At 55.0% G+C, this 11589-nt stretch overlaps 1 protein-coding gene across 8 annotated transcripts in view; it reads right to left on the bottom strand.

The window, feature by feature from the left end:
• Positions 1-785: 785 nt before the first annotated feature.
• ST3GAL4 (ST3 beta-galactoside alpha-2,3-sialyltransferase 4) overlaps positions 786-11589 on the bottom strand; it is a 33510-nt gene continuing 22706 nt past the window's right edge. The window contains exons 1-11 of one of the 8 annotated variants that reach the window (XM_060103688.1): positions 11258-11342; positions 8454-8526; positions 8069-8177; positions 7569-7649; positions 7275-7372; positions 7022-7082; positions 6486-6581; positions 6200-6389; positions 5372-5515; positions 1720-1863; positions 786-1448 (exon numbers count right to left, since the gene is read on the bottom strand). In XM_060103688.1, the coding sequence (XP_059959671.1) occupies positions 1362-1448; positions 1720-1863; positions 5372-5515; positions 6200-6389; positions 6486-6581; positions 7022-7082; positions 7275-7372; positions 7569-7649; positions 8069-8177; positions 8454-8469 (1026 nt within the window). In that variant the 5' untranslated portion in view covers positions 8470-8526; positions 11258-11342 and the 3' untranslated portion in view covers positions 786-1361. Of the gene's footprint in view, positions 1449-1719; positions 1864-2061; positions 2172-3500; positions 4260-5371; positions 5516-6199; positions 6390-6485; positions 6582-7021; positions 7083-7274; positions 7373-7568; positions 7650-8068; positions 8178-8453; positions 8527-11257; positions 11343-11589 lie in introns of those variants that run through there. The other 7 variants (XM_060103691.1, XM_060103687.1, XM_060103689.1 and 4 more) reach the window with 7 other exon arrangements.

Here is an 11589-nt window from a genome sequence, read left to right as displayed (position 1 = left end):
CCAGGAACACAGCTGTGAGTCCCTTCCCTCTGGGGGAGGTCCAGCTCTCCCTCCTGGCTCCAGATGTAAAGGAACAGCTGTGAGAGTGGCAGGAAGCCCACTTGGCAGCTAAGCAGGGCCTGGGGAGATGAACAAAGCTGGGTAGAGACAGGCAAACAGCAGGGCTGTATCAATTCTAGAGACTGGGGGAGGGCAAGAGCATTTCATCCTATGGCTCGGCGACTGGCTGACAGGCCTTGCCAAGCCCTCAGACGCCCCCCATGCCCTGCCCATCCCAATTCTGGCTGCCTGGGCCACTGGCAGGACTTTGTGTAAACTCCATTTTATGATTCCCACTTAATCTGAGAAGGGAAACTTGGCTTTCTTTGTCTGTCTCCACCCCTGTCCTCAAACACACACCTCCCAGAATGAGATTTTGGAAAAAAGGCTGGTGAGGGAGAGGAAGGGAGGTGGAAGAGGGTGCTGGCACTCCACCCTGGCATCCTCCTGCCCCTCCCTACCTCTGGAAAGTAAACCAGGATGCAGATGCCAGGCTCGGTGTCCAGCAGACAGGGCTGCATGGGGCGCCACTTGCTTGCCTGCTACGCCAGGGTGATAAAGCACGACTTGGCACCCACCAAGCACTGTACTCAGTAAATAGTTATTTCCTGAATGACCCTGGCCCACTCTGGGTCTCAGTGGGTCTTTAACAAGCCTGTCCACTGCCGGCAGAGGGACCCACTGCTGTGGCCCACTATGCATCCGTGTCTTCTTCACTCTGAAAGGACACAGGGTATCACAGCCACTTCTGTTTTAGGAAAAATAGTTTAATAAGTCTGGAACCCCTTTGAGGTCCTCTCCTCCACGGAACCCCTGTGCCAGTGCTCTTCCCATGCCTGCTGGGAGGGAGCAGCCCTTCTCTGGAGGGCACCACCCACTCTGGGCACTGCCCACTCCAGACGCCTCGCCCTCCTGGGAGGCCTGCTCTGCGTCCAGGCCGTGGTGGGGCCATCACTTTTGTGTAAAAAGTGAGCAGAACGCTGTAATATGCCCCCTTTTCTGGATGCCATGGGGCCAGCCCTCAGCATGTTCCTACCCCTTAATTAAATAGCCCGTTAAATAATCTCCCGGTGCTGGCAGAGAGGGGATGCCACAGCAACAAGCCCCGTGCCTTGGCCGGGCTCCTGCTGCCGCAGGGCTGCCACCCTGACTTGATCTGGCCTCCACCAGAGCAGCCAGGGACACAGGCTCGTCTCAGACCTGGCCTCCTCCTACCCACACAGGGGAGGGTGAGTCCAAGCTGGCACCAGGCACCCCCCCCACAGCCATGGATGGGGGCACTCAGCAGGGTGAGCAGACGGATGGGTACAGCTCCTGCCCAGTCAGAAGTACGTGAGGTTCTTGACGGCTCCGATTTCCAGCATCCTCTTGATGGCCAGGGCCTCTTGGGAGACATTGTGGCCTGACCACTGTGGAGACAACCAAGGAAGCCAACTGAGGAACTCCTAGGCAGCTCCCTGGCCCTCCCCGTAAGCCCACACCCTGGAAGCTCCATTCCCCATGCCGGCTCTCGGAAGGACGACAGAATACAGGGGACGCTGGCCTGGGAGTCCAGATTCCTTGGTTCCAGTTCTGACTCTCTGTGTGACCTCTCGGTGAGCTATCTCTGGGACCACCCTCATTCACTCAGTGTCCCCAGGCTGGTCTGCCCCACCCAGTTCACCAGCAGGGACCACTTACCACCATGGACTTGAGTGTGATATACTCATAGTAGTGAATGGACTGCTTCTTGTGGTGGGCGTCTGGGTAGCCGAAGCCAGCAATATGCACCAGGTCACAGAGGTGGAGGGCCAGGGTGATGGCCAACAGCCCTGTAGTGGGCTTCTGAGGGACAACGCGTGGGGAAGGTATTAGAGGGAGGCTGCTTCTTTCAGCACCTCTAGGCCAGCGTTCTGCAACAGAACCTTCTAGTATCATGGAAATGTTCTGCATCTGTGCTGTCCTCTATGGCAGCCACGAGCCATACGGGGCTCATGCAGCTAAGCAACTGAACTTTTTATTTTATTCAATTTTAATTAAAATTTACATTTAAATAGCCACATGTGGGGAACTCCCTGGTGGTCCAGTGGTTAGGACTCCATGTTCTCACTGCCGACGGCTCAGGTTTGATCCCTGGTCGGTGAACGAAGATCCTGCAAGCCGTGCATCGCAGCCCCAAAAACCAAAAAACAAACAAAAGCCACATGTGGCTTGTGGCTACCATACTGCGTACTATAGCTCAACACATCTGGGGAGGGTTTGGGCCTCTGGGGATGATGATGGCAATCAAGGTGACAAAAATGATAGTAATAATAAACACCTATGATTTTCGGAGCACCTGCTATGTGCCAGACACTATGCTAAGTATTTCACCCCCATATGTCACCTCATCCAGTCCTCATGAAAACACTTTGAGGTAGATAGTATTATTAGCCCCATTTTTCAGATGGGGAACTGAGGCTTACAACCGTTAAACAAGTCACTCAAGGAGTGGAAAGGTTCTGCTCTCTGTCTTGGAGAACCTCACCTCTCCTGGAAGCCCCGAGGCTCTCACATTTCCGGGCTGTGTGCCCTTCATGAGGGTGGGCTCTCCCTCCTATAAAGTGGGGACAGCAGTACCTCCCCCACCCCCTACCGTAGGGGCTGCTATGAGGACCTCACTTTCTCCACCCCTGAGCCATCCACGGGGATGGGCCACCTGATATTCTAACCTCACAAACCGCCTTCCTCAGCAGGGATGACCTGCCTTCCACTCCCCAGACCTTGTCAGATTCCCTAAGGCCAGGTGTTCGCCAGCTTCCCTTTCTCAGCTCTCCTATCCTTTCACGTCACTGCCTGCCCCAGCCTTCCATTTCAGCCCTGTTGCTTTTACCGCCACTGTGTTATCTCATCCAGTTCAGAGCTCTGCCAAACCACACATGCATCACCTTCTAGCAAACTCTTCTCTCCCCGTGTATTCCTGTAATTGTTAAACATATGACCGTCCACCCAGTTGTGCTGGAAACCTAGAATTGTCACACATCTCTCAATTTCACCTTAAAAGAAATGCTGTAGCAGACTTCTAAGATGAAGCCCAATGACCTCTTGCCCTTGAGAGTGTGTGTAACCTATGAATATGATGAGATATATTACATTGCATTATATTGCTTAAAATGGCACCGTAGACTGTAAAATAGTCCTGGTGGGCTTGACCTAATCTCATGAGCTTTTCTATCTGGGTCTAGAGATCAGCAGTGGAGGAAGTGCGAGGTGTGAAGCACAAGAGGATTTATCATGCATTGCTGGCCTGAAGATGGAGGGGACCAGACGGCAAGGTATGCAGGCAGCTCTTCCATGCTGAGGGTACCACCCCTAGGCTGAAAACCAGCCAGGAAATGGGGACCTCGGTCCCGCAACCACAAGGAACCAAATGCTTCCAACAACAAGAATGAACTTGGAAGCAAATTTCCCCCCCTGAGCCTCCAGACAAGAACGCAGACCAACTGCCAACTTGATTTCAGCCTTGTATACCCTACGCAGAGAATCCAGCCATGCTGACCTGGACATCTGACCTCCAGAACTATAAGCCAATGCATGGGTGTTGTTGTAAGCCTCTAAACTGTGGTAATCTGTTAGGCAGTGACAGGAAACTAAAGTTCATCCCTTCCTCTCCCTCTTCCTCCTTCCAGGAGCTGGGTTCTGGTCCTAATCTCTGGCTTCCCTCTCTAGCCTTCACCCTCTGCCATCAGAGCCAGAAAACTCCTCTTTGCTGACCCCCACCCAACTCCATGTGCACTGGAACTCAGTGCCAGGGACGTTGTTTGGTCTTGCCAAATGAAACACCTTTCCCCAATTCTCTGCTTGATGGGCCCCATGATCCCTTAGGGCCCAGCTCCAGTACCACCTCTTCCGGTGGCACCACCTCCAGACAGCCCCAAGCAGAGTTCCGCCCCTCCTCTGAGACCCCGCAGCACTCGGAACAACCCTCTATCGGAGCGTTTTGCCATTCCACGCTGCATCCTGCATGTTTATTCCACTAGACCGAGTTTCCTTAGGGCAGAGAGCATGTCTTATTCCCCAAGCATGCAAACTTGGGGCCTGGCACTGAGCAGTCACAAAAGCAGGCATTCAACATAGGAAGCTGAATCGTAGTAGATATTCAGTAAAGAATAAAATCATGGGGAGCTCCCTGGTGGCCAAGTGGTTAGGATTCCGGTCTTTCACTGCCGTAGCCCAGGTTCAATCCCTGCCTGGTTAGGGAACTGAGATCCCGCAAGCCATGCAGCGCGGCCAAAAAAAAAAAGAAGAAAGAATAAAATCATTTATTCAAAACTTGGCAAATATTTATCCAGCATTCACGGTGTGCCAATCTCTGTGATAAGCACATTATGTAAATATCTTTTTAAATTCTAGAATGGCTTTAAAAGGTCAGTACTCCTATTTTCCCCAGCCCACAGATAAGAAAACCAAGGCTCTGAGTGGCTGACTGACCCAAGGCCATACCGCAGGTAGCACTGTGAGTCCTGTCTACGTCTGATCATTACTTCTGTCTCCTACCTCACACAGCCTCTCTGAGGGCTCAGAGATATGGCGGAAGTACCTGCTTGGGAAGCTACCCAGTGTGCCGAAGCCCGCCAGCAGAAGACCACTAGGGAGGGCTGTGCGAGCCGAAACCAAAATCAGAACTTGCAAACTGCACCCTGACTTCCCAAACTGTCACACCTACCAAACCATGATATGCAGGACCAACTGCACCCTCAAATTCTTTTAACTCCTTTAGACCAATATGCGCCAAGACTGGATCACAGATGAAGTGATCAAATAGTAACCACAGGGCTCAGCCTGGGCTCCATATCCTAAACATAGGATTACTGACTGTTGGCACTTCCCTGGCGGTCCAGTGGTTAGGACTCCACGCTTTTACTGCCGGGGGTGCGTGTTCAATCCCTGGTCGGAGAACTAAAATCCCACAAGCCGTGCAGCCCGCGGGCCAAAAAAAAAAAAAAAAGAAGACTACTGACTGTCCCAGCAAATCCCCGGTGTACAGATTCTGATCAGCGCCTGCCAAAGCCATCCTCTACCTCTAGCCCCCAAGCCCTAAAAACACCCTTCCTTGACTCCCCATTTTGGAGATGCCCCGGAGCATCTCAAGAGTGTGTGCCCTCCCTTGCTGTAAAAGCCAGAATACCTGCCTCTGATGACAGGTGTGTGCCTGGGGGCTGTGTGTTATTCAGATGCGGGCTGCAGTCTCTGCTATTGTTCTCCCCTCGCCTGGGGTCCTCCCTGGCCTTCTGGAGCCTCTAGGAAGTCCCTCCTACTTCCCACAGAGAACCCCAACCCTCTGGCTTCCCATCCATCTGCAGCCCATCATCACCTGCTTAATCTTGTATGGCTGCTGTATCGGCAGGCTCAGCAGTTTGTCAGCTGCAATCTCCATGAAGAAGGGGTTGAGAATCCGAATCTGTTTGGGGTTGACGTCCCAGATGAGGGGAGGCTGTTTCCAGAAGCCCTTTCGCACCTAGGCGGGTGGGGTTGGGAGGGAGAGAGCCAGTGGGTTGAAATGGGGAGGTGGGGAGGGGCTTCTCCAGGGGACGGGGCCCCTGTGTTGATGGCACAGGCCCTCGGGAGTGCGGGGTGAGGGGAGGGACGTGGAGGCCTACACCAGAGGTGGGAGAGGAGACCAGAAGAGAGGAGGAGGGAGAGAGGGGAGCGGGGCACCCCCCAGGGGAGGCCAGGTGACATGGTGTGTCGAGTATGGGCTCCAACCATTGCCCGCTTCCAAGTATAGTCATGCAGGTAGAAGGGGCTAACTAAACACGTGGCAAAAAATGGACAGTCGGACAGTTCAGCTGTCAACCGGATGGCAAAGAGACATAGCGGACTTTCTGGAGTCCACCTAGAAGGACAGAGATCTCGACTGTTCTAACGGCCTCCGCCTGGAGACGACTACCAACCGGTGCCTCTGCTGCCAAGCTTCTCACTGGCAAGCGTGTTTTGGCAGCTTCTCTGTCCCAAGCAGCCTCGAGCTTAGGGTGCCCTTCGCTGCTGCTGTCCGACCCCTGCAGTAGAACAATGAGCTCACGCCTTCCCCTTACTGGCTCCTGAGGACCGTGGGGCACACGTGATGGAGCGGCAGGGCCTGACCCGGGCGGCGCCCCCATCCCCAGGCTGCGACCTCACCCCCGCCAGTCTCTCCACTTACGCGCTTCTTATCGCTCAGGATGCTCTCAATCCAGTGGAAGTCCATGGCCTTGAAAGCTACCATGACAAGGAGTGTGTCAGGGTTGTCCTCCACTTGGGGGTTGAAGTGGGCGGATTCAGGGTAGAAGAGACGCATGGTGGTCTTGGAGCCCACGTCATGCTCGTAGCCAGCCACCGGCGCGCTGTTTAACCTGGGAGGCAGGGAGGAGGATGCCCGTCACCTAGAGCCCCACTGGGTCTGCTTACCGTCGCCCCCAAACAGAAGAGGGAAGGGCTGCCATACAGACCTGATGACCACGTCGTACTTGTTGATGGCTTCTCCCAGTGAGCTGTTGCGTAGCCGATGCCCGTTCCCCACCACCACGCAGCGACGGCACTTGAGGCTGCCCCGGGAACAGGGTGGTAAGACCAAGAAGGAGCCCCTGCTCCTGCCCCGGTCTGCCCAGGCCCCCTCAGCCCCTCAGCCCCTGGCCCCCATGGACCAGGCATCTCCAAGGAGTCCTGCTTCTGGTCATGCTGACCCTGCAGCCCTGGGCTTTCAAGGGAGAGGAAACTGAGCAGAGCATGGGAGAGAGAGGGAAGGAGGGAAGGTGCCTGGGGAGTACCAAGAAGAAATCCCATTTTGGAGCCCCTGACTGCTGCCCAGCCCTGCCTGTTACCACGGCAATACCCTCAGCAGCCTCTGCCCACTCCAGCAGCCTGATACCCAGGCTCAGCTGCCGTGGAGACTGGCATGCCCACCTCCCCTGGAGACAGGCAGGCTCACTGGGAGGTGCTGGACCATGACTGTTTCACACTGGAGCAGGAAGGAGGGTCTCCTTACCTCTGGATGCTCTCTGGGACGGAGTAGCTGGTGATGGCCAGCACCCGGAGCAGCAGGTCTTCTACAGAAGAACCGCAATGGAAGGGGCTGATGACAACAGAGAGCTCTCCAAAGGCTGCCGACCCTCCCTGCCCTGACCCCAGGATCTAGGCCTGGCTGAGAACCTGGGCGCTGGGACCACGGACAGCCCAAAACGAGAAGCTGTGTGGCCAAGGTGAGGCCACCGTTCCCACCTGACCAGGCGGATTCTTACCACTCCCCTTGGTGCCGTAGGGCAGCTCGTAGGCAGATGGCGTCTTGACCCAGAAATAATCCTTAAGCTGCAGGAAGACGGGCTGTTCTCGGGAGTAGCTGTGCCGAGGTGAAGGCGGGGTGGGGATGAGAAAGAGATTAATCTTCATGCCAGAAACTGGGTCAGACCCCTGACTCACACTATGTATACACACCAAGGCCTCTCCCTCCCTCACAGGCTGCACCTGACCCACGTCCACCAGCATGGTTCCCTCCATGTAGCCGGCACCCAGGCCCACCCCGCATGCTCACGTACTTGCCAAAGAGCCTGGAGGCTATCCTCTCCGCCTCACCCTGGAGGCAGGGCTCCTTCTTCCCTGGGATGGGAAAATAAAAGCTGGAGACAGAAAAGGAGAGAGGCAGGCGCTCCAGTCAGACCTCCCGGGCCCGGGGGCCAGCTTTCCAGGCAGCCTCCACCTCCTCCCAGGGTACGTCGGCCCCAAGGCCCTGGAGAGTGACTCGCAGGCTGCAACGGTGTCAGCCCAAGTCCCACTTTGAAACCAAATCATTGCAAACCCAGTTCTTCATTCTCCTGAGCTCCCTGGGTGAGGGCCCTGGGGAGTCATCCCAGGCCCTACCCCCCAAAACCCACCAACTCCCCTCACAGAGGATTCTGGGCTAGTAGTGTACGGGAGAGGTCATGTCCTGGCTCTCTGAACCCTCCTGTCCCCCCACTAGGTCCCCACCTCACGACGCTCCATCCCTGAGCCCGGTTCCCAAGAAGAACCCACAGAAGGACATGAAAGATGGACTCACAGCTCAATGTACCTGTCTTCTCGGGAGATGGAGTACCATACCATGACGACCAGGACCAGAGCCAGTGTGGCCAGGAGTTTCCAGCCTGCAGGGCGAACGCACAGAAGAGCTGGAAGCAGAAACAGGCAGGCACAGCCCCAGGCCACCTTCTCAGCTGCCCCAACTGGGGCCCCTGCAAGGCCGGCTCAAAGCAGGCCCTCGCCTGGTCTTAGTTCTCTGGCTCCGGGCTTGGACCCGAGTGTTTCTGCTGTCCTTCAAGATGAAGACAGGGGCCCCTGGCTCCGTGTCAGCCCCTCCACAACCCCCGGTGGGTCCCAGGATGATGCTTACGACCGCTTCTGGGAAGCCCACCCCTCAGGGTGGGGAGTTCTTGGAGAATACTCACGGGACTTGCTGATCATGTTTCTCAGGTGCCAGGGTTCCTGGGGAGAGCTGTCATCCCGGCTGCCTCGGGCCACCTAGGAGGTAGGAGGCACAGGTGTCTGGTCAGCGCCACAAACACTCTCGTCTAGACACTGGAGCAGGGCACACCCACAGCCTGCCTCTTCCTGCCTCCAGAAAGCACAAAGCTGCTTCCAGGGCGGCCATCCAGGGAGCGGCCCTCCTCACCCTGGGCATTTCCCTAACCCCTCAAAGGCAGCATCAGCGGTCCAGGTGGAGCCTACACCCCAGAAAGGGAAGCCAAGTCCCACCCTTCACAAATTCCGTCCCAGGCCAGACCAGCCTACCACAGCTTCCCCGCACGGTTGCCCTCACTTGGACCTCGGAAGGGCCAGCTCCAGGAAACAGATGCACCTCCACCCACTTTCTACATGAAAGTTAAGCTAACTGTACAAGGGCGTAATTCACATTTTGACATCTGAAGTTTATCTTTTCTCCACATCCAAGGCATTCCCTTGGTTCTGGCCACCGTCCACCCCTCTATCATCAACCTCTCACTATTCCACCCGAATATATCTGCTCGGGCCAGGCCCTGGGGTGACTGTGGGACCATCAGATGGTCCACAAGCCCTCTTGCAGCCCTTCTAGACTCTGGCTGAGTACAAACAGTGTCCAAGCCCTCACCACCAGGTACATGGGGGAAACTCAATGGAGGCAGGCTGTTTGAATAGGAGCACGGAGAGTGAGAAGGGTCTGTTTGGTCAGAGGAGAGAAAGGAGACCCTTTCAGGTAAGGGCAGAGGCTGGCAAGGTAAGGACAGGGCTGTGGGAGGGGTGAGTTGCTACATGCACATAAACAGCGAGGTCCCTCCAGTCACAAAGCCAGCCAAGGACCATGCTTCTGAGTCACCAGGAAGAAATTTCTGCAGCTTTCACAGCCACACAAAGAGGCACGGGATGCGTGCAGAGCACCAGTTTCTTCTCTCCATGACATCTTCCCCAATGATCTGGGTTGTAGGAATCAGATGGGCCACATACTAAACACAGATTCCAGGGCCCTTTCCTGGGATATCTTCAGCCAGCTGGGGTGGGACCTGGGATGGGCATTTTCACAAACTGCCCACGTGATTCTTTTGAAGGATCAGGAAAGGGAGGGAAGCCCTAGTGTTTGTGCTCTTTTGGGGAGAAATGAAAAATCTCAAATTATTTCTCAGTGGTGGGGGACCGCATCTGGACGAGGTCTGGTTTTTGTTAGAAATCATAAATCGATTATCCTGAACACTGTCCTGTTATGGAGTCAATGCTCTGCGCCCAGGGGCACTCCCCAGGCTCCACCCTGAGTCCACAAATACCCAAGAATGAAAGTGTTGAGGGAAAGAGAAAGCCGGGTAGGGGAAAGGGATAGGGGTGGGGACCAGAGCCAGATGTTTTCATCAGGGTCAGGAGGGCCCATCTCTGAATCCCAGTGGGGATGGGGGATGGTCCTGTCCAGTAAAGAAGAGCTCTAGAGTTGTAATCAGCAGACCCCAGTGAAAGTCAAGACCTACTGCTTTTCCAAGGGTGGCCTGCCTTCCCGACCTACGCACAACAACTGCCAAGTCATGCCCTACCACGTTATCCCCTTCACACGCTTCTCCTGATCTGTAATTCGTTTAGTTACTTGCTCTTTGTCTGTCTCCCGCACTGCATATAAGCCCTGTGAGGGCAGGAATCGGGTCTGTCTTATTCCCAGCTCGAGCCCCAGCATCTAGCACACTGCCTGACACACAGCCATTGCTCAGCAAGTAATGAATGAATAACATGTTGGGTTATCTTGGGGGAGTCACTTTTCCCTCTCTGACCCTCAGTTTCTTCAGCTGTAAAACTGGGAATCTGGCCTAATAAATGCTTGTGACTCAAATATATTTATCAGATCCTCAGCCTGAGCCTCACCAGGGACCTTATTAGAAATGTATAATCCCAGGCCCCTCCAGAGGCACAAATCAGAAACTGCATTTGCGTAAGATCCCCTGATGATTCACATGCACATTCAAGCCTGAGAAGCACTTGTCAAGATGGATGTCCTTGACCTTGGCTGAACAGGAGAATTGCAGTATCTGGGTCCCATAACGGGAAATTCTGACTTAAGTGGTCTGGCCTGGCACTGGAATTTGTTCAAGCACCCAGGGGCGATTCTAACCCAGCCAAGGTTGAGAACCACTGGTCCGGATAATGGCGAAAGCACAGTTCTCAATCTTTGATGTGTACGTTCTGACTCAGTGGGTGTCGTGGGTCCACATTCTAAACGGTAGGCTGGGACCGCACTTAGAGCTGCAAAGCTCTAAACAAGATCCTTCAGGCTCTCACGTTCTTTTTTTTTTTTGCGGTACGCAGGCCTCTCACTGTTGTGGCCTCTCCCGTGGCGGAGCACAGGCTCCGGATGCGCAGGCTCAGCGGCCATGGCTCACGGGCCCAGCCGCTCCGCGGCATGTGGGATCTTCCCAGACCGGGGCACGAACCCGTGTCCCCTGCATCGGCAGGCGGACTCTCAACCGCTGCGCCACCAGGGAAGCCCTCTCACATTCTTTACGTTATGAAATGCATCCTCTCCCGCCCTCTGTGCTCTCAGTCCTTTCTGATCAGGATTTCAGTCCATCGTACTCCATCTCCCTGTATCAGCAGGTCACAGCACTCGGGGCACAAGGCAATCACCTGAGAAGCTGAGGCATTTACTGACTTCTAGACCCCACTTTCCAAGTCTTATTTAATTGGCTGGGCATGGGGCCCAGACACTGGCCAGTAAAAAACCAACCAAACAAAAAAAGCTCACCTTTCTGGTGATGCTAACATGCAGCCAAAATGGAGAACACTAGAGAGAGTGTGCCGTGCAGTAACTGAAGGTCAAGGGCTCAGCTGTCCTCAGCGAAGAACTCTGGTGGTCGGAGGTGATGGGTCCTGAGCAACAAGACAACTACTCTTTTTTGACCTCTTCCCTAGTAAAATTCTGCACTTTTCTCCTGAACTGTGCTGGTCTTGTGCTAAGCAGACTGGCTAGTCCTGGGGTCTGCTCCGAGAGACCCCCAGGGATGTCACCCCCACCCCCCACCCCCTCCCCTTGCTGGCCAAGCCAAGAGGATAGCTCAGCCCCCAGGATTCCAGGAG

The sequence above is a fragment of the Mesoplodon densirostris genome, chromosome 7 (assembly GCF_025265405.1).
Source record: "Mesoplodon densirostris isolate mMesDen1 chromosome 7, mMesDen1 primary haplotype, whole genome shotgun sequence".
Classification (NCBI taxonomy): Eukaryota; Metazoa; Chordata; class Mammalia; order Artiodactyla; family Ziphiidae; genus Mesoplodon; species Mesoplodon densirostris.
Note: the sequence above shows the minus strand (reverse complement) of the source record. Positions and strands in the feature narration are given on the sequence as shown.